The 23,253-nt window shown below is 33.1% G+C and overlaps 1 protein-coding gene across 1 annotated transcript in view; it reads left to right on the forward strand.

The window, feature by feature from the left end:
• Positions 1 to 23,253, forward strand: part of LOC143084976 (uncharacterized) — a 170,965-nt gene that overhangs the window by 122,416 nt on the left and 25,296 nt on the right. The window contains exons 51-61 of the mRNA XM_076261084.1: positions 9,792 to 9,957; positions 12,912 to 13,083; positions 14,699 to 14,845; positions 15,196 to 15,285; positions 16,896 to 17,005; positions 17,646 to 17,730; positions 18,440 to 18,586; positions 19,386 to 19,565; positions 20,394 to 20,602; positions 21,555 to 21,705; positions 22,090 to 22,207. Of these exons, the coding sequence (XP_076117199.1) occupies positions 9,792 to 9,957; positions 12,912 to 13,083; positions 14,699 to 14,845; positions 15,196 to 15,285; positions 16,896 to 17,005; positions 17,646 to 17,730; positions 18,440 to 18,586; positions 19,386 to 19,565; positions 20,394 to 20,602; positions 21,555 to 21,705; positions 22,090 to 22,207 (1,575 nt within the window). The remainder of the gene's footprint in view (positions 1 to 9,791; positions 9,958 to 12,911; positions 13,084 to 14,698; positions 14,846 to 15,195; positions 15,286 to 16,895; positions 17,006 to 17,645; positions 17,731 to 18,439; positions 18,587 to 19,385; positions 19,566 to 20,393; positions 20,603 to 21,554; positions 21,706 to 22,089; positions 22,208 to 23,253) is intronic.

A 23,253-nucleotide genomic window follows, 5' to 3' on the forward strand; every position in this document is an offset into this window, starting at 1 on the left:
GCACAAAGACGTCATGGCTAAACGTGACGTCATACAAATGAAAACTTACAAACTGGAGGTTGTCACGTTTCAAATTCGAATAAAATTACATTAAAACGGCAAATTCGAGGTAGGTGTTGTTTTATTTTCGATTATATAGTAGTAATCGAACATTTGTTGATTCATCAATTCAAAATGGCGGGTCTCTCCTTAGTAACGCCTGGTCAACTGTGGATTTGACGGCAACTTTTAGCCAATGAAAAAAATTGTTATATCCAAATTGCATTAGAATAATCAATTTGTTACCTTGTTACTAGTGAAAAACGTCAAAAATTAACGTTTTACAGCCTGCAACGTGATAACATTACGATTATTTCGACGTTTTGTTGGATTTTTTCACAAAGAACGCAACTTTGAATGATGTATACTGTTAAAACGAAGTCAGTGACCCTATCTTTATTTTGCATCATTATAACGGAAATTTTTGTATCAACAACATATAGTTTTTTAAGAAAAATCTATGGAGTAGAATTAGAGATTAGGCGATTTTAAGACAAATTTTAGAAGGGTTTTTGCCGATTTTATGTGCTTTCTATGCAAATGTTCACCCATTTTGTAAGTATTCAATCAGTAATTTTTCAAATGATAATTGAGATAAATGCTTTATTATTTTGATTTTCAGTTGAAGTTCATCGAGCCAGAGTTGTATGCCAAATTTTACTGCAATCTAAGACATAGCCCATTTACTGTAACTTGACCTTAATGACAATATTTTAAAAAAATTAAAAAGTGCATCAAATATTCTGTAAACTGCCTTTTTAACCTTTTAGTTGTCACTCATTTAAGGGACTTGGAGACAATTGAAAATCTAGCCAGAAACTATATTTCTACAATAGTTTCCAAGAATTTGAAAACACACCGAAATTTATGTAAGTCGTTTGTTTATGTAATATATATGTGTTTCTCCTTTCTCGTTTTTGTCGAGCCTGCAACTTTTGTTGCAGAAAGCTCGACATAGGGATAGTGATCCGGCGGTGGCGGTGTTAGCTCACTTCTTAAAAGCTTTATATTTTAGAAGGTGGAAGACCTGGATGCTTCATACTTTGTATATAGATGCCTCATGTTACGAACTTTCCATCAGTCACATGTCCAATGTCCTTGACCTCATTTTCATGGTTCAGTGACTACTTGAAAAAAAAGTTAAGATTTTTTGTAATGTTAAATTCTCTCTTATTATAAGTAATTGGATAACTATATTTGGTATGTGCGTACCTTGCAAGGTCCTCATGCCTGTCAGACAGTTTTCACTTGACCTCGACCTCATTTCATGGATCAGTGAACAAGGTTAAGATTTCGTGGTCAAGTCCATATCTCAGATACTATATGCAATAGGTCTACGTTAATTGGTGTATGGAATGATTGTAAGGTGTACATGTCTAGCTGACAGGTGTCATCTGACCTTGACCTCATTTTCATGGTTCAGTGGTTTTAGTTAAGTTTTTGTGTTTTGGTCTGTTTTTCTTATACTATATGCAATAGGTCTACTATAATTGGTGTATGGAATGATTGTAAGGTGTACATGTCTAGCTGACAGGTGTCATCTGACCTTGACCTCATTTTTTATGGTTCAGTGGTCAAAGTTAAGTTTTTTTAGTTTTGGTCTATTTTTCTAATACTTTATGCATTAGGTCAACTATATTTGGTGTATGGACATATTTTAGGATCTTTATGTCGGTAACGATGGTTTTATTTGACTTTGACCTCATTTACACGGTCCATTGCTAAGTTTTAAGTGTTTGTGTGTTTTTTCATTATTTATAAGCAATAAATCAACTATATTTGTTGTATTAAAGAATTGTTAGCTGTACATGTCTGCCTGGCATGGTTCATCTGACCTTGACCTCATTTTCATGGTTGATTGATCAATGTTTCCTTTTCTTGGTTAATGTTGAGTTTATGTGACAGTTGTAATAAATCTTTATATTTAGGTCTATCAAGATAGTATCAAGGATTAGTAAAGAAGGCGAGACATTTCAGTGTGTGCACTCTTGTTTTTATATAGATTAGACCGTTGGTTTTCCTGTTTGAATGGTTTCACACTAGTAATTTTGGGGCCCTTTATAGCTTGTTGTTCGGTGTGAGCCAAGGCTCCATGTTGAAGACCGTACTTTAACCTATTATGGTTTACTTTTGATACGACCTCAAAATTTGAAAAAAATTTCGCCGTATATTGCTATCACGTTGGCGTCGTCGTCTGCATCGTCGTTGTCGTCGTTGTCCGAATACTTTTAGTTTTCGCACTCTAACTTTAGTAAAAGTGAATAGAAATCTATGAAATTTTAACACAAGGTTTATGACCACAAAAGGAAGCTTGGGATTGATTTTGGGAGTTTTGGTCCCAACATTTTAGGAATTAGGGGCCAAAAAGGGCCCATTTAAGCATTTTCTTGGTTTTCACACTATAACTTTAGTTTAAGTTAATAGAAATCTATGAAATTTTGACATATGGTTTATGAGCACAAAAGAAAGGATGGGATTGATTTTGGGAGTTTTGGTTCCAACAGTTTAGGAACTAGGGTCCAAAAAAGGGCCCAAATAAGCATTATTCTTGGTTTTTGCACCATAACTTTAGTTAAAGTAAATAGAAATCAATGAAATTTGAACTCAATGTTTATGACCACAAAAGGAAGGTTGGTATTGATTTTGGGAGTTTAGGTCCCAACAGTTTAGGAATTAGGGGCCAAAAAGGGACCCAAATAAGCTTTTTTCTTGGTTTTGGCACCATAACTTTAGTTTAAGTAAATAGAAATCTATGAAATTTAAACACAAGGTTTATGACCATAAAAGGAAGGTTGGTATTGATTTTGGGAGTTTTGGTCCCAACAGTTTAGGAATAAAGGGCCCAAAGGGTCCAAAATTAAACTTTGTTTGATTTCATCAAAAATTGATAATTGGGGTTCTTTGATATGCCGAATCTAACTGTGTATGTAGATTCTTAATTTTTGGTCCCGTTTTCAAATTGGTCTACATTAAGGGCCAAAGGGTCCAAAATTAAACTTAGTTTGATTTTGACAAAAATTGAAACGGTTGGGTTCTTTGATATGCTGAATCTAAAAATGTACTTAGATTTTTTATTATTGGCCCAGTTTTCAAGTTGGTCCAAATCGGGGTTCAAAATTTAGATTTGTTTGATTTCATCAAAAATTGAATAAATGGGGTTCTTTGATATGCCAAATCTAACTGTGTATGTAGATTCTTCATTTTTGGTTCCGTTTTCAAATTGGTCTACATTTAAGTCCAAAGGGTCAAAAATTAAACTTAGTTTAATTTTAACAAAAATTGAATTCGTGGGGTTCTTTGATATGCTGAATCCAAACATGTACTTAGATTTTTGATTATGGGCCCAGTTTTCAAGTTGGTCCAAATCAGGATCTAAAATTATTATATTAAGTATTGTGCAATAGCAAGAAATTTTCAATTGCACAGTACTCAGCAATAACAAGAAATCTTCAATTGCACACTATTGTGCAATAGCAAGAAATTTTCAATTGCACAGTATTGCGCAATAGCAAGAAATCTTCAATTGCACAGTATTGTGCAATAGCAAGTATTTTAAATTGCACAGTATTGCGCAATAGCAAGAAATATCTAATTGCACAATATTGTGCAATAGCAAGAAATTTCAATTGGAGTTATCTTTCTTCGTCCAGAATTGTAGTTGAATCAACTTAAATCAATGTTTTATACAATATACAATGTATATTCACTTTTACTACCAACTGATAAATTAAAACAATCTTTATCATTCAGTGATAACAAGCACTTTTTTACATTTTATATTTTATGATGTATTTAAATGAGTGATTATTGTTGCAAACTCCATTAGAAATTTGAATTGAGATCAGTTTTGGAGTAAAGGATAGGGGGATGTGAAAAAAAAATTGGGGAGGGGGAGGGGGTGGGGGTTCAATTTTTCTCATTTGAAATTTCATAAATACAAAGAAAATTTTTCAAACATTTTTTTGAGAGGATTAATATTTAACATCATAGTGAATTGGTCAAAGGCAAAACAAAAATTTTTAAGTTCATTAGACCACATTTATTCTGTGTCAGAAACCTATGCTGTGTCAACTATTTAATCACAATCCAAATTTAGAGCTGAATCCAGCTTGAATGTTGTGTCCATACTTGCCCCAACCATTCAGGGTTCAACCTCTGCCAGGGGGCGTATCTGAGTTGAAATAAAGTGCAAGCATATATCGCTGATCGAAGCGAGGCGAAATTTTTTTGGACCATTTTATGATGAAAATGATAAATACCCTATCTGTTTCTTACTATACCATATTTCAAGAAACGATAGTAACCATCCTAGTGGGTTTCGCAATTTGGAAACCCGAGAACAGATAAGACACAAAATAACAAGCAAAAACTTTCAACATTGAAAACTAACTACAGATGAAAAACACGGACCCCGAAAAAATGTGGCGACCTCTGGTGCTCCGAAGGTAAGCAGGTCTTGCTTCTTGCAAGACACCTGTGGTGTTTCTCACGAGGATCATTTTAAAATCAAATGAGAGGTTTCTACGACAACGGTAGAAGATCATTTGTAACACAGATACCCTAGGTGAATCAATAGTCTTTTTGACGAAATGACAATGGAAATACGAAATCGAACGGCTACTTTTAAGTCTTGACTTATAAGTAAGGGAAATAAATCTAAGATGTTTTCAAGGTGATTTTATTGAGCCTGTATAATTAAAGGGAAATCACACTATTGTTTATACGCATCGCTCTCGGCGCCGCCATAGTGTCGTAACTGTATTATGACGTCGCCGTTTTCGATTCCGCCGTAAAGGTTGCTAATTTATGAAAAAGCGAACGCTCGAAGGGATATTCCACTAAAGCAGGAGAAATGATTATGGACATATCATATTTTTACAACTGATATGTTGTACTAGCGAGTTTCTAGATTGTATTGGGGTTTACCTGCGGAATACAAAATAATGGGCAAATACTGCAGAATAAAAGGCAAAAAAAAAAAAGATTGAATGATGAGGTGCTAAAATATAAAGAATAAAAAATATTGGAAACACAAAATAAACATTAATAAATGAATGACCAACTATCCAGACCATTATGATAAAAAGGATCTACCAATACAAAACACATAATCATCATGCATAATCAACACTAAGAACGTTGGAAATTCATAGCATATTCAATGTAACTTAGTACCCTCTCCGACCATTTTCTTGATAACGAAGTCGGTGACATATAATTTTTTTTTAATTTTCTGATGTATATGTTCAATATCTAATTGAATTCTAAATTTCCAAAAATATTATGGACTCATCTTGACCTTAAGTGCAAAAATGAAAATGCTACTCGATATGGACAAAATGTATGGTAAAAAATAGCCGAAAGTGGTCAGCGTATCGCCGCGATGCAGTATGTAGGGTTCAGCGTATATTTTCGGGGAGGGGGGGGGGGTTACATATAGACCAAGTGTACCAGCATGTTAGCGTATAGCTATCGTAATCTGTAGTTTTCCGTTCAAAAGAGGGTTGTAAATAAGAACAATGAGTTTCAACTTACAGTTTTCTCATATCACATGCATGCAACGTCATAACTATTATAGTCTTCTATACTACATGTATAAATAATTCATCAAACATCTCATTTCATATAAGTATTTATCCGGCTCAGCCTGTCGGGTTTTTACAAAACAGAGTCAAATTCATATGTTCTAGTTCTGAATATGCACAAAACTTGCCACTGGACGTAAATGTGTGAAGTCCTATTTGAAATCGTTATTTATTTCACATGTGACGACAGAAATGATCTAAGTGTCGTCCATCTTACCCAAATGTTCCTTTGATATCTACCGCCTCTGAACCCTGAACAGTTGGGGCAAGTTTGGATACAATATTAAAGCTTGATACGGTCTAAATTTGGATTGTGATAAAAATTTTGACATAATATAGGTTTCTGACACAAAATAAATGTGGTCAAAGGTATTAAAAATCTATTGTGCAATACTTTGCAATTGGAGATTTCTTTTTGAGATAATTCGAAAAATTTGCAAAAAAATAAAATAAAACGCCACCCCCTCCCCTCTTGGAATAATTACCACCAAACTCAATCCCAGCCTTCCCTGCATGTGTGGTATGGAACCTTGTAGTATAATTTTAGATAGATCCATAACATATTAAAGTTATTGTAAAATAGTAATTTTAGTAAAATGCTTGTTTGTGGCCCCTAATTCCTGAACGTTTTGAGCAATAACATGTACCCCTGAAATCAATTTCAGATTTTCATTTGTGATATGGAACCTTGTGGTACAATTTCAGAAAGATTCATTACTTCTCAATGTCATATTAGAAATTTATGAAAATCAAAAGGGTATTTACATCACTAGATATAAACAATTTATCAAAGTTGTATGAAAATTGATGAAAGCGATATTGAGTTATAATTGTCCGAAAACTGGAAAATCCCCCTTTTTTAATGGATAACTCGGAAACGAAAAATCAAAATTTATAAAAAAAAGAAAGGGAGCTCACGTCAATAGATATAAACAATTTCTTTAAAGTTTATGCCAATTGGTTAAAGCGTTTTTGAGTTAATGTCCGACATGTTGACGACGGACGGACGGACAGATGTATACCATAATACGTCCCGTAACCGGGCGATTATAATTTTACACGTACTATACATTTGGCTTTACCAGTCTCCAACAAGAGAAATATTTAACACACACACACACACACACACACACATGTATTTATGTAGAGATATACACATGTCTCACAGAGTACTGCTAAACTGTAACAAACACATTAATGGTCCGTCTGGTGAAAGAATATTCCACTCATATAGACAAATGTTTTGTGCTGATGTTCATGTAATATTTGCCACTGAAAGTTTTGCAAAAATCAAGAAAACAATGGTAAAAAAAATAATAAATAGTAATAAAAGTTCAGATGTAGGTTCGAGTTTAGATCACTCAATGTGATCACTGTCGACAGTGATAAAGGGATATTGTCAGAGACCGTGACTGAAAAGGACATCCAGTTTTTTTAATCTTTATTCTTTGGTTCTTTAAACAAAAATAGCCAACATGATATATCAGAGAGTGCTTAAATATTGGCACAGAAATTCAATTAATTATTTTCAAATTAACTATCATTAATGAGGGGTTGGGGGGGAGGGGGGGGGTTCAGAGGGGTCCTGATCCCGAAATCCCGGGCTTAAAAACATGAAATCCCTAGGTCCAGAATTTAAAAAAAAAATCCTGACATCCCGAACATCGAAAAAAGAAATCCCGGATCCCGAAAGGGTCAATCCGGAAATCCCGAGCTTAAAAACACTTGATCCCGACGTCCCGAAAAAGGTCCTGCCCCCCTCATTAATCAGTATTGGCAAACATAGGAGCATTTACCACAATGAAAGATAAATGTGATAAAAGAATATACATTCAAACAAAAAGAGGTGCACCAACAGAAAATAGAAACCACATTCTTACTCTTAATTTCATCGGATCTCAAAATTCAAACTCTTACCAGAATTTTTACTCTATCTAACAGTATAACTCAAGGAGTTTCTAAGTGTAACTCGAGCTTAAACTAGAATTCTTACTGGAAAAAATATTCGAAATCAAAATAAAACTGGAACTCGAACTCGAACTAATTTGTGTCGATTATGGAGCGTTGTGTAATAACAGAAATGTTAGCCAATTTTAAATTTCTTCCGAAAACGGTGTCATTGAGGGCTTTTTTTTTTTAAAGTGCCGAGTTTGTGGCTTTTTAAACACGACATTTCGGGTTTTATCTTCCCGGGCAATGGACAAGTTAGTGAATTTATTCTGTTTGTAGTCTAAATGGAACGTGTTACTTTTCAGCCCAGATACCCTCAATCTTCCGAAGTAGAAGATTCTAAATCTGCAAGCCGTAAATTAATTCTTTAATACGACATGAGGCACACATTAGTTTTTCCTATACAACAAATGCAATTAAGAAATTTAGATGACTCCAACTTTGACAATTACTTTTTAATAAACTGTTACTGTATGTTTAATAATGAATAATCAAAATACCTTAAAAAAACCATTATTATATAAAAAAAATAAAAATATATAATTTAACCCAATAGTTCCAAGCATTGCAAGAAATGCTGCTATGCTAACAACGTCGTTCTATAACGTTAAGAGAAAAAGTTATAATTCCCGCCAAAAATTGATAATAAGATTATTTCCACTGTAGCGGATTTAAAACATCGGTGACCCCCCTTTTTTATTAATGTTTTTAACATCTCCCCTGAAGCTGCAACTAATGCAGAAGTTTGAAGGAAAAAACATTAGTAGATTTTTTTTATTTCAAGAAAAATCTATAATAAACGGCAATTAAAAATGGCGGGAAATGTAAAACGGCCTTAAAAAATAAGGAAACTGAGAAAAATAAATGTGTATAAGATAAAAGTTAAAATTGACTGTTTTAGTTAAACCAGTTAAACATCGTTTTTCAATAATTTTGCCTTCTTTTAGCATTTTTGAGCGCTATTTCTATATTACGGTATAACGCAATTCTTTACTTTTTGATGACGTCATATCTCGAAAACAACATCGGTGACCCCAATTTTTTTTTCGCCTAAAATATTGAAATAAGTATGATCTGTCTAAATGCAAAATTTCAATGAATTATTATTAGTAGTTTCAATAGTGAGATTTCCCTTTAAATGTTAATACTGCATGTAAGACTGAAACTAAAGGATAGACTAGTTAATATCCAAAGGATTATTCTGCACGGGTGCATCATATTTTCTTTTTCAAATCGTCCTGTGAAAATGAAGACCCTCGTGTTCATGTGCAAAATGTAAATTCTTTGTATATACATGTATATTGGAAGCCGACTAAGTTACTACAGAAAGCCAGGAAGGGGTGGGGTATTTATATCATAACATATAAAAGTAATATTGTTTTTTTCATATTGTAATTACCTAGATGGGAAAGAGTAGTTTCCATACGAGTTTGGCTCCCATTCTTGCTGCAGTAGGTTGACTTTTGTTTCATGTTTTGACAACTCATCATTTGTTAGGTTAGACATATCAGGATAAGGGGGGTCAAAGAATGTTATTTTCTTTGCAGTAACGTCTTGTGAAAACGATGTACATGGCTCATTTACATCTTTGCTGGGCGAATTAGATAAAACGTTTTGGCTTTCGTTATCCGCTGCCTTCTTGCTAAAATAAAAATCTAGCTTCTTCTGTATGTATTTCTTCATTTTTATTTTTATTTCTACCGGGGTTAAACTTTGTGTCGTGATTGTAGTTGCAAGTACAGACACCGCCAGACACGATAACCGGAAAGACTAAAGACTATCCAAAATTCAATTTCAGGATTTTTTTTTTTTTTTTTTGGTGAAAAACATGTGCAAGCAAATGATTTTTTGCGTAAAGGCAGCTAAGCGCCTGTCTGCGGTCGTATAAAGCTGCGCCCTGCGGAGCATCTGGTTAAATTGTTATTTGGATGGAGAGTTGTCTCATTTGGATGCACACCACATCTTCCTATATCTATGAGAATATATGGTTGTCATTAGACAACTATCCATCAGTCTGAGAGTTAGTTTCCAAAATTACTTTTTCACAGAAGATTTATTTACTCAATTAGAATGTTTTCTTTTCAGGATTAGATTTCGAAAGTTATGTAACTCACATTTTCTGGTTTATCTGAATTACAGCTTATTTTTCAGTTTAAAATTTGATATTTTGCCCTATTTCTCTAAGAATATTACAAGAAAAGTTTTGTTTGTTTTCAGGTTTACATTTGAACAGTTGTGCAATGCTCGATTCTCCACCCCCAGATATTGTTGGGAGAGGTTTTGACTCTGTGAGAGCCTTTCTTAAGAAGATGGCGGGAGGATTTACCGAGTGCCATAGAACTAAGTTAATGTTTATTGGTCTTGGTCAGGCAGGAAAAACTACGTAAGTCAAATGATTCAGTAGGAATGTTTTAGTTAAAAGTTATTTTAAATCTGTAATCTTTGATGTTATTTATTGTGTCACCTGACATTGAAGCTGTAGAGGGATCACATATATGTTGTTTTGCCTCATCCCAATGATTTTTGATAAAAGATTTAAGATAAAAAATAACATTTCCTGTTGTTTTGTTTGATTTATCTGCTTAGTCTATATGAAAATTGAAAGAAAATGAATCTCCCTAGAAACTAATGTTTCAATACAAACTTTGGAATTTTAAAGCTTTCATGTACATATTTTGTATATTTTGTACAAGACTTTCATAAGATATAAAAATGTGTCAGATCCATTTGTCATCTTGAATAATATTTTTTTTATGCCCCACCTACGATAGTAGAGGGGCATTATGTTTTCTGGTCTGTGCCTCCGTTCATCCGTGTGTCCGTCCGTCCGTTCAGGTTAAAGTTTTGGTCAAGGTAGTTTTTGATAAAGCTGAAGTCCAATCAACTTCAAACTTAATACACTTGTTGCTTATGATATGATCTTTCTAATTTTAATGCCAAATTAGACTTTTGACCCCAATTTCACGGTCCACCGAACATAGAAAATGAAAGGGGGAGTTTCAGGTTAAAGTTTTTGGTCAAGGTAGTTTTTAAAGCAATTGCTTTTATGCTATCGCGTATGGCCATCTTTGTGACCCAGATCAGAGACTCCGCCCATATCAAGCCATAGTATTTTGTTAAACAGGCTCCTGGTCTGTCATTCTTTAACACCTATGTATGTTTTCTAATGCAATACATAGCTTGAAACTTTAAAAAAACATTAGTGGATTTAAGAAGTTTCAGAATATGTTCTTGTAGATGTATTTTTGTATTTAAAGGGTCAACCGTTTGACTATCAAATAACATAGAAGTCCGAGTGAAAAAAAGTACATTTTTATAACTGCGATTCCGTTTTCCGCCGTTCGTACGATGTTTCAACAAAATATGGATTCATTTCAGTTGTTGATTTAGTATTGAAAATTTAACTGAATTATCTCCTATTAAATACGGTTTTATATGTTTAATTTGTGTTTCTTTAAGAGGTCAGGTGCTCTTGTTCATTCATAAAATTATCGTTCATTCATACATTTATCGTAAAATCAAAATCACTACACACAGGTTAATGCGTAGTGTCAAATGATTACCTGTAATCTAAAAATAGACAAACTTTGTTTGCGCAAATAATTTAGCGGAACGAAACCCTTGTTGAAAACAAATAACAATAAGTTCGTTTTCCTTTTCTGTCAAACTCCGTAATATTTATCGATCACCTTACTAATGAAATGGACCCGTCCAAACGTAGTAGATGCCAAGTCGGTCCAGATGAAGAGATATTTCAATTTGGAATTTTCTAGTTACATAGATTGAAAAAAAGTACGTCTTTTTAAATATCATGATCAAAACTGGGAATGCATAACAAATGTCAGATGAAACCATTATCCTCGTCTTTTCAGTGAACAAGTCTACTACGTTTGTTGACACTCGACGGTCCACCGTGTTAGCAATTTTATTTCACATGTTTTCGAAATATTGAAGATCATTTTTCGCAATGTTTCCTGAAAATTGATAAATGTCAAAGCAACGTAGAGCTGTTTGTTCTTGTTCGTATAATAAAATTGAGAATGGAAATGGGGAATGTGTCAAAGAGACAACAACCCGACCATAGGCATAGAAAAACATACAACAGCAGAAGGTCACCAACAGGTCTTCAATGTAGCGAAAAATTCCCGCACCCGGAGGCGTCCTTCAACTGGCCCTAAACAATACATCAGTGATAACGATTTAATGTCATGTTTGTCTGTGATGACCCCCCCCCCTCCCTTTTCGGGATTGCATGAGAATTATAGTTATCTCCGGTACCCACAGTCATGCACTTGTTTCTATCCATAGGAAGGTCGGCTATCCATATAAAACTATTTTGGATAGAAACAAGTGCCTGTGCTCGTACCGCATCAGAAGGACATACATGTATATCAACTGAGCAATAATGTTTGGAACTTAGTTTTAAAAATGATGACAAAGTACCATTATGAAAATATTTTTATTAAGCTGAAATATATATTTATTCTTTACATGTTTATGTCTTGTAAGATATTTTATTTCTTTCCCGTTTTTTAACATTTGCGTCTGGAAAGTTGAAATGTTTTAACTTAATCAAAAATTTGTGTTAATGGTTAAATATAAATTGATAATGAAAATTGTTAAAATTAAATCAATAAAGGAAATTATCGCCCAGTTACAAACACTACCAGGGGATAATCCATGATGATTTCTTTTTGAGTTATATGTTTCAGCACATGTATATTTGACCCCAACTTTAGCCTGGTAAACGTGTTGTCTCCTTGTGAAATATAAAACATATTAAAAATGACTTTCTGCTAAAGTCTTTTATTTATATAAAGTTAAAACCTTCTTACTTCTAACTAGACAACACTCATGTCAGGTTTAATTATTATATATATGTGGATGAAAAATAAAAGTCCCCAAACATTAACATGACAGCAATTGCTTTTACAGCCTTTAAGGCTTTGATTGATGAAGCTGAAGTCCAATCAACTTGAAACTTAGTACACTTGTTGCTTATGATATGATCTTTCTAATTTTAAAGTCAAATTAGACTTTTGACCCCAATTTCACGGTCCACTGAACATAGAAAATGAAAGGGGGAGTTTCAGGTTAAAGTTTTTGATGAAGCTGAATTCCAATCAACTTGAAACTTAGTACACTTGTTGCTTATGTTATGATATTTCTAATTTTAATGCCAAATTAGACTTTTGACCCCAATTTCACGGTTCACTATATGTAGAAAATGAAAGTGGGAGTTTCAGGTTAAAGTTTTTGGTCAAGGTAGTTTTTGATGAAATTGAAGTCCAATCAACTTGAAACTTATTTTGCAAGTGATCATATATCTTTTTATAGGTTGCTTCAAGCCTTGAAAAGTCCAACAAAGAAAACACAAGGAACACAGGATGCCAAACTGACAGATGGGATAGAAATAAAGCCATGGGTGGTACCTGTTCAGGATATGTTTGATATAACATATAGCTGTTGGGATTTTGCTGGACAAACAGTCTACTACAACACACATCAGGTAAGGTGATAGAAATAAAGCCATGGGTAGTACCAGTTCAGGATATGTTTGATATAACATATAGCTGTTAGGATTTTGCTGGACAAACAGTCTACTACAACACACATCAGGTAAGGTGATAGAAATAAAGCCATGGGTAGTACCAGTTCAGGATATGTTTGATATAACATATAGCTGTTGGGATTTTGCTGGACAAACAGTCTACTGCAACACACATCAGGTAAGGTGATAGAAATAAAGCCATGGGTAGTACCAGTTCAGGATATGTTTGATATAACATATAGCTGTTAGGATTTTGCTGGACAAACAGTCTACTACAACACACATCAGGTAAGGGGATAGAAATAAAGCCATGGGTGGTACCTGTTCAGGATATGTTTGATATAACATATAGCTGTTGGGATTTTGCTGGACAAACAGTCTACTACAACACACATCAGGTAAGGGGATAGAAATAAAGCCATGGGTGGTACCAGTTCAGGATATGTTTGATATAACATATAGCTGTTGGGATTTTGCTGGACAAACAGTCTACTACAACACACATCAGGTAAGGGATAGAAATAAAGCCATGAGTGGTACCAGTTCAGTATATGTTTGATATAACATATAGCTGTTAGGATTTTGCTGGACAAACAGTATACTACAACACACATCAGGTAAGGTGATAGAAATAAAGCCATGGGTAGTACCAGTTCAGGATATGTTTGATATAACATATAGCTGTTGGGATTTTGCTGGACAAACAGTCTACTACAACACACATCAGGTAAGGTGATAGAAATAAAGCCATGGGTAGTACCAGTTCAGGATATGTTTGATATAACATATAGCTGTTAGGATTTTGCTGGACAAACAGTCTACTACAACACACATCAGGTAAGGTGATAGAAATAAAGCCATGGGTAGTACCTGTTCAGGATATGTTTGATATAACATATAGCTGTTGGGATTTTGCTGGACAAACAGTCTACTACAACACACATCAGGTAAGGTGATAGAAATAAAGCCATGGGTGGTACCTGTTCAGGATATGTTTGATATAACATATAGCTGTTGGGATTTTGCTGGACAAACAGTCTACTACAACACACATCAGGTAATGGGATAGAAATAAAGCCATGGGTAGTACCAGTTCAGGATATGTTTGATATAACATATAGCTGTTAGGATTTTGCTGGACAAACAGTCTACTACAACACACACCAGGTTAGGTCTTCTTCAAAAAAGAGGAACTGTCAATGCATAGGATAGGATAAAAAATTATTCAAGATTGTGTTGGTCTTTCCTTTATTGTTACTTTTGTGAATATAAAGTTGGATATTAGTTCAGCTTTGAACATTTTAATTTTATCAAAAACTACCTGCACATTTTCAGGATAACAACTAACACCAGAATAGTCACAACACTAATTAATACATCAATTTATTAAAATTTAAGATCTATTGTTTGATACCACAAAATAATATGAAAAAGGGATACTGTGGATTCCTTTATTTTTGTGGGTACCAGTTTTTTGTGGATTGAAGGTATTTAATTTGAGAAGATCACTTAAGCTTTTTGTATTACTGATGTCATGTTGTGACATTTGTTAATTGTTGTTTATATATTGCAGTTCTTCCTGTCCAAGCAAGCTGTGTACATGTTACTATGGAACATGAGAATGGGATTTGAACATGCAGGATTAGACTTCTGGCTCAGTTCTGTGGCCTGTCATTGTCCTAATGCACCAGTTGTTATTGTTGGAACACAGTTGGATCAGGTAAATTATTTATGATAAGTTAGTCTGGTAGAAATAGATTTTTGGCTGACTCTCTGGCTGGACCGAGTCATAAACCAACAAGTACCACTAAACAATAGGATTAAGAATGTTAGAAAATTATTGGTCCATTTTTATTAATGAATGTATTTTGGTATTATTTTGTGGTGATCTTTATATTTTGAAAGATAAATGAAGTTTTAAGATTAATCATTTATGAATCAATATAATTTTTCAGAGTTAATTTCCTTTTTGTAAGTAAAAAAGGTCCTCCTTATCTGAAGTATGAAGTTGTAAAGTTGCAGGAGATAGATTTGTTAAATTTCTCAAAAATAATTTTCTGTTTATTTCAGATTCCAATGCCTGACATTCCAGAGAAAGAACTTATGAAGAAATATCCACAGATAAAGAAATTCTGTTATGTCAGCTCAACTGCTGGAACTGTAAGTCTATATAAGTTCAAGAAATTCTTTTTATACTAATTGTCAAGCCTGCGACTTTTGTTGTAGAAAGCTCGACATAGAGATAGCGATCTGGCGGTGGCTACGACAGCGGTGGCGGCAGCGTTAGCTAACTTCTTAAAATCTTTATGTTTTAGAAGGTGGAAGACCTGGATGCTTTATTATTTGTATATATACGCCTCATGTTTCGAAGTTTCTGTCAGTCACATGTCAAATGTCCTTGACCTCATTTTCGAGGTTCAATGACTACTTGAAAAAAAAAGTTAAGATTTTTTGTAATGTTAAATTTTCTCTTATTATAAGTAAAATGATAACTATATTTGGTATGTGCGTACCTTGCTAGGTCCTCATGGCCATCAAATAGTTTTCACTTGACCTCGACCTCATTTCATGGATCAGTGAACAAGGTTAAGTTTTGGTGGTCAAGTCCATATCTCAGATACTATAAGCAATAGGTCTAGTATATTCGATGTGTGGAGGGGCTGTAAGGTGTACATGTCTAACTGGCAGGTGTCATCTGACCTTGACTTCATTTTCATGGTTCAGTGGTTATAGTTTAGTTTTTGTGTTTTGGTCTGTTTTTCTTATACTGTATACAATAGGTCTACTATATTTGGTTTATGGAATGATTATGAGATGTACATGTCTAGCTGGCAGGTGTCATCTGACCTTGACCTCATTTTCATGGTTCAGCGGTCAAAGTTAATTTTTTGAGTTTTGGAATTTTATTCTAATACTATATGCAATAGGTCAACTATATTTGGTGTATGGAAATATTTTATGATCTATATGTCAGTCACACAGGTTTTATTTGACCTTGACCTCATTTTCACAGTTCATTGCTCAGTGTTAAGATTTTGTGTTTTGGTTTATTTTTCTTAAACTATAAGCAATAGGTCAACTATATTTGTTGTATGGAAGAATTGTTAGCTGTACATGTCTGCCTGGCAAGGTTCATCTGACCTTGACCTCATATTTATGGTTTATTGGTCAATGTTTCCTTTATTTGACAGTTGTATTAAAGCTTTATATTTAGGACTATCAACATAATATCAATAATTAGTAAAGAAGGCGAGACATTTCAGCATGTGCACTCTTGTAGTTAAAATTCTGTTATGTGAACTCAATGAATGTAATTATATTTAAAAGTTGTCAGAGATCTATAAACAAAATGACTTAAGCACTTGTCATAAAAGATATAATTTCTTAAAGTGTTGACTTAAGCACTTGTTATAATAGATACAATTTCTCTCTGTGTTGAAGACCCATTGGTTGCCTTTGTCTGTTTTCTGCTCTTTGGTCGGGTTGTTGTCTATTTGACTCATTCCCCATTTCCACTCTCAATTCTATTAGACAATTGAAAGACTTATCAAAAATATAACCAAATAATTTAAGATAAGAACCCAAATAATTTTTTTGGGACAAAGTAAGTTCAACTTAAATCCTAATTTTATTTTTTTAGAAATTATAGACCAAGTCAATAATTATTTTGCCTTACCGTAGTTTTATTGTACAAATGTATTGCTTAATATCAAAGACAAAAATTGCATTGAAAGGGTAAATGATTTTAATTAAATATTTTCTGTTTTTAGAACATTGCTGAATTAGAGGAAACTTTGATAGACGTAACTATGACCCATTGTTCCCAGATGAAACTAAAGATTCCAAAAGTCTGGCTTAACTTTGAAGAAAGTATCTTAGTGTAAGTTAATGTTCAATATATGCAATATAGATATAGTTGTAGAATATTGACTGAGAATATGCATGATGGAACAAAACCTAATCCTAGAGTACTGCCAATTTTTGAGGAAGCTAATGTGTGAGATTTAGCCTGAATAGTAAAGATCACGGTGGAAAAGCAATTGAGCAAAGTAAAATGCTGCCAATTTATCATTAAATGTGTGAGTCTCATGCTAACTGAGTCTCACGCTAATTACATGAGACTTGGCAGCTCTGATCCTGCATGTTTTAAAAATAAGGGGAGATAATTTAACTAACTTATTTCAATAATGCAATATATGATAAAAGTCTCTATTGAGTAAAACTCCTCCTTAACTACTGTGGAAATATTGATGAAACTTTAAAATGATATTGATACTTCTAGAGGATGTGAGAATATAGCCAAGTACAACATGAGAAAGGGGAGATAATAAAATTTGCAGAGCAGGGGTATCACTTGCAGTTCTAGTTAAAATTGGCACACCTTTTTACCTAATTTTAATATCTTCTGAAAACTTGTTTTTATTGCAGAAGTTCTAGCTTAGTTTGTTAGTTTGATAAAATCTCCTAGCAATAACTTTCACTTCATTTTCTTATCATTCTGATTTCTAATGTGTTTATAGAGAAAGAAAGAGAGGAAAGAACATTCTAGAATGGGGGAAACTGAAGCAGTATGCTATTGACAATGGTATCTTTGATGACAAGGATGTAAGTAACTAAAGTTAGAAAACACTTCATTGCATGTATATCTAAAACAAATGTATCTATTATTTATATGCATTCAAATTTTCACTTCAATATTAATCATATATATCGAAGACAGTCAGTTTTATTTCTCTTTCTTTCCTTGACGTTTGAAATATTGAAAAAGAATGAATAATAAGGATTTTTGTACATTTTATTGAATCTCAACTTTTGTTTGAACAAATTTGATACAGTTTTTTAGGGCATGCATAACAGAATAAATATAAAGACTGAGTCCCTTTTAATTTGAATGCTGTTCCATTTTTTATGCCCCACCTACAATAGTAGAGGGGCATTATTTTTTCTGGTCTGTGGGTCTGTTTGTTCATCTGTTCGTTCATTTGTCTGTTTGACAATCCGTTCATTCGTCTGTTCCTCCCACTTCAGGTTAAAGTTTTTGATGAAGTTGTAGAATGAGTTAAATATGTCTAATATCTCAAAGCAGGTATTTATGATAATGTAGTAGTATGATACAGATATATATATTGTATGATAAAAAAGGGGTAATAGGATACTTGTTCTGCATTTCTGTTTGCATTGTGGACATTTAGTACCTTAATAGTGGCTAAGGGGGGAAATAAACTTTAGATTTTCTTGTATCAATAAAACACAGCAAGTGTTTTCCAAGAATGAAATTTTCTTATTTCTATGAATTATTTGTGTTATTTTACAGATCAGACTTGCTGTACAGTTTTTGGATGACCTTGGAACAGTCCAGTACTTTGATACAGAGGTGCTTAGAGACAGAGTTGTTATTAACCCACAGTGGATCGTAGATGTCATGGCTAAGGTTGTCTCTGTAAATGAGAAATATATTAAGGTAAGGAGATCACAAACATTAGCTGTCTGAAAACCTTGATTTGAACAAAATAAATATGGGATATACATCTATGAGAAAGCAACTCTAATGACATTACATAAAAGAGACATATGGAGCTCACATAGTCAATAATTGATAAGGGATTTTCCCACTGTTGATTGTACATGTCATGGTCAAGGTCATCTGTGTCCAGACGGAAATACAAGAATGGAGTAATAAGGTTATCAAGCATGTCCACAGACATCAGTGTTGAAAATTGCAAATTATTAATTTTTTTTTTTTTTTGAGGCAATAGAATTTTTATCAGTGATGTAAAGTGTCCAGATATCTGAAATTTGTAATTTTATTGGAATTATCATGGATGAATTTATATGTCTATTATAACAAACAATACAGTAATTCTGAACAGGAGAGTATAGGGTCAATTCATATATCAGTTGATGTCATAATTTGTAATTTAATGTCATGATTTTGAAATTTAATGGCATGATTTGTCATTTGATGTCATGATTTGTTATTTTATGTCATGTTTTGTTATTTAATGTCATGATTTGTAATTTAATGTCATGATTTGTTATTTAATGTTATGATTTTTAATTTAATGTTATGATTTGTTATATGATGTCATGACTTGTTATTTAATGTCATGATTTCTTATTTAATATTAATATGATTTGTAATTTAATGTTATGATTTGTAATTTAATGTTATGATTTGTAATTTAATGTTATGATTTGTAATTTAATGTCATTAGTCATGTGATGTTTACTATAAAAACATGTGTTTTATTTCTGAACAGGAAAGTAAAGGTCGATTTTTCCATAAATTTATATCTGAGATTTGGAAGGACTATGACACAAATCTACATGAATGGATGTTGAAGTTAACTGAGAGATTTGATCTGACTTTCCCGTTACCAAAATCTGGAGAGGCTGTGAACGTTGTACCATGTCTTCTACCAGAGGAGGAGCCTGAAGATGTATGTACCCTTCCACTTCCCTGAATCTATTGGAAATAATTGTCTGATAATAACCATATTGAGTATTTAAAGAAACTTTGAATGTTTGTCCTTTTCCATACATAGAATTGTTTTTGTTGCCTCAAACTTTGAAACAAGAAACAAGAACATACAAGTATCTATCACTTACTGTTTCATCATATAATTGTTCCCTTTTACTTATGAGAAAACATAATCTATACTCTTTATTCTGTTAGGAACAAATACTGTAAAAGTATTACTGTTATATTTACTCCAGTGGAAATGATATTACAGAGTGTTTTTTTTTCAATTTTGGAACTTGTACTATGAAGCAATTTCTATTTCATGCTAACTGTACTAGATAAGTTGAATTTTAAAAATTTTACCAAACTTTTGGATTTTGCTGTTATGAACCTGTAATTAAGTAAAGCTAGAAATTGCTAAATTTGAAGATAAGTTATGGAATATTTCTTTACTACTAGATAGCCGGATAAACCATTTTTTACTATTAAGGATTTTCGAATTAGTGCACTTTCCAGTAAATTTATGTTTCAATGCTTATGTTATGACGTCACATGAAGTAAGGACCTATTGTTTAATAAAATAATGAAAACAACAGGTTTATTAATTTCTTGCGTCCGAAGCGCTTTTCTGGATTTACCTTCATCAGGAATGCTCAAAGCCAAACATTTGAAATCTGAAGATGTATAAGTACCGAAACCGTTGAAGAGCTTATAACCTTGCTTACACCAATCGACCAACTCATTCTTAAAACACAGCTTGAGATAGGTGTATTACATGATAAACTATCTTTTTATAAAATTTAAGCTTCCCTGGCCTAAGATTGAGGAAGAGGAGGGAATAAGAGAGAGTAAGATACAGTACAAGTTTACATACCTGCCGACCGGACTCTTCAATAGAGCTCAGGCTAGACTGTTTAGTCAGGGATTTACAGATACAAAGTTACTGGAGTTCCTATGGAAGAAAGGATCCATTCTAAAGAAGAACAACCATTATGCTTTGGTCAAACAAATCAGGTTGGTCTCAATTAGTTGATTAGTTATGAATTGTGGAAAACTGTAATTTGAGAAATAATTGTAAAGTTTTTATTAGTGTTAATAATTCGACTGAGTGACTATTGCAATAATAAGAACACTCATTTGATATGATATCTGATTCATAAATCTGTATAAAGTTCGTCCTGAAATCGCCATTATTAATCTCCCAATTCTGTTCAATCTTCAAATTCGTAAAAAATTCTAATCTTACAGTACCTTTTACTTGTATACAATTTCATAGATGCAAGTTTTCAAAAAAAAAAAGAAGCTTTTCATTGACTGACGTTTAATTTTAATGCCCCGCAATAGCTTAAGGGGGAATTAAGTGTTACCCTTGTCTGTCGCGTCAGTATGTTCCCAAAATTAGTTTTAGTTTTGCCTCAACTAAATGTTATTTATCTTATACACATTGCTTTTTACCACAAAACAAAGATCAAGTTTGAAATTAGTGGTGTCACTTTTACTGTTAAAATTGCTAAATCTGTCGTTTCCATTCTCTAACTTTTATAGTTTGCCTCAACCAATATTAGGAAACTTATGCTTATAATCACAAAAGGGTCTTAACTATGTAAATTCTGTACCTGTATATTGAAGTTAACTCCTGCATATTTAGGATATAAACTGTTTTAAGACATTTTTGTCTATGAAAATATCTTATCAGGTAGTTCATATGTGTATTGTGATCTTTGGCTGAAGAAAAATTTGTTCTTTGACTTGACATCACTTAGAAAGTTGTATATCTGAAAATCTATTATTTGTCAGCTAAAAATAAAATAACGAGAAATAGTGAAAATACAATATTAGTATAAGGGTTTATTTTTACCTGGTGAAATATTCAGGTTCCTGGGAGTCTCAGTTTATTATATATTAGTTATATTTTCATACATAAAGAAGATATGGTGCAAACTTTTTCTTAATCCTCTCTTTTTAGTGATTATGAGATGATTGTGACAGTACAGGGACCAAGACCAAAGAACATTTTAGACCTGATCCATGAGACCATAAGTACACTGATAAAGGACTCCTTCACTGGTGTGGACTATGATTTTTATATACCATGTCCTGATTGTGTTGAAAAAGAAGTAAGTAAAACATGTCAACACATCTTACATCTTAATCGGTATGATATATATTGGACATATTTCAAAATTTTTCATTACATATTAAATAAATGCACACTATTTTGATATTAATATTTAAATATCAATCAGACAACAACCCAACAGTTTCATAGAAGACAATAGTAAAGCATTAGTGTAGATGATAAAAGTTTAACATAAAAACCGCAATAAATTTAAAAAAAAAACAAAAAAAATTCTCCCTTTAAAACATTTAATGCCATTATTAAAGGTATGCATAAACAATAAGAATTATGTTGAACTTCACAACATTTGGAATTCAAACATTTTAAAATTCATAAGGCACTTGAATTATGCCCCGGTAAAATTATTTATTGTATTTTGCAGATGACAAAAGATCCCTTCCTGTTTAAAGCAGATTTAATCAGTAGAGCGCACAGTGTAAATGCTCCGTTTCTACAGTGTACCAAGTATTTCCATACAGTGTCCATAGGGGAACTTTTGAGTAAGTATTCCATTTCTACAGTGTACCAAGTATTTCCATACAGTGTCCATAGGGGAACTTTTGAGTAAGTATTCCATTCCTACAGTAAACAAAGTATTTCCATACAGTATCCATAGGGGAACTTTTGAGTAAGTATTCCATTCCAACAGTGTACCAAGTATTTCCATACAGTATCCATAGGGGAACTTTTGAGTAAGTATTCAATTCCAACAGTGTACTAAGTATTTCCATACAGTGTCCATAGGGGAACTTTTGAGTAAGTATTCAATTCCTACAGTAGACCAAGTATTTCCATACAGTATCCATAGGGGAACTTTTGAGTAAGTATTCCATTCCTACAGTAAACAAAGTATTTCCATACAGTATCCATAGGGGAACTTTTGAGTAAGTATTCCATTCCTACAGTGTACCAAGTATTTCCATACAGTATCCATAGGGGAACTTTTGAGTAAGTATTCCATTCCTACAGTGTACTAAGTATTTCCATACAGTGTCCATAGGGGAACTTTTGAGTAAGTATTCAATTCCTACAGTAGACCAAGTATTTCCATACAGTATCCATAGGGGAACTTTTGAGTAAGTATTCCATTCCTACAGTAAACAAAGTATTTCCATACAGTATCCATAGGGGAACTTTTGAGTAAGTATTCCATTCCTACAGTGTACCAAGTATTTCCATACAGTGTCCATAGGGGAACTTTTGAGTAAGTATTCCATTCCTACAGTGTACCAAATATTTCCATACAGTGTCCATAGGGGAACTTTTGAGTAAGTATTCAATTCCTACAGTAGACCAAGTATTTCCATACAGTATCCATAGGGGAACTTTTGAGTAAGTATTCCATTCCTACAGTAAACAAAGTATTTCCATACAGTATCCATAGGGGAACTTTTGAGTAAGTATTCCATTCCTACAGTGTACCAAGTATTTCCATACAGTGTCCATAGGGGAACTTTTGAGTAAGTATTCCATTCCTACAGTGTACCAAATATTTCCATACAGTGTCCATAGGGGAACTTTTGAGTAAGTATTCAATTCCTACAGT

The sequence above is a fragment of the Mytilus galloprovincialis genome, chromosome 8 (genome assembly GCF_965363235.1).
Source record: "Mytilus galloprovincialis chromosome 8, xbMytGall1.hap1.1, whole genome shotgun sequence".
Classification (NCBI taxonomy): domain Eukaryota; kingdom Metazoa; phylum Mollusca; class Bivalvia; order Mytilida; family Mytilidae; genus Mytilus; species Mytilus galloprovincialis.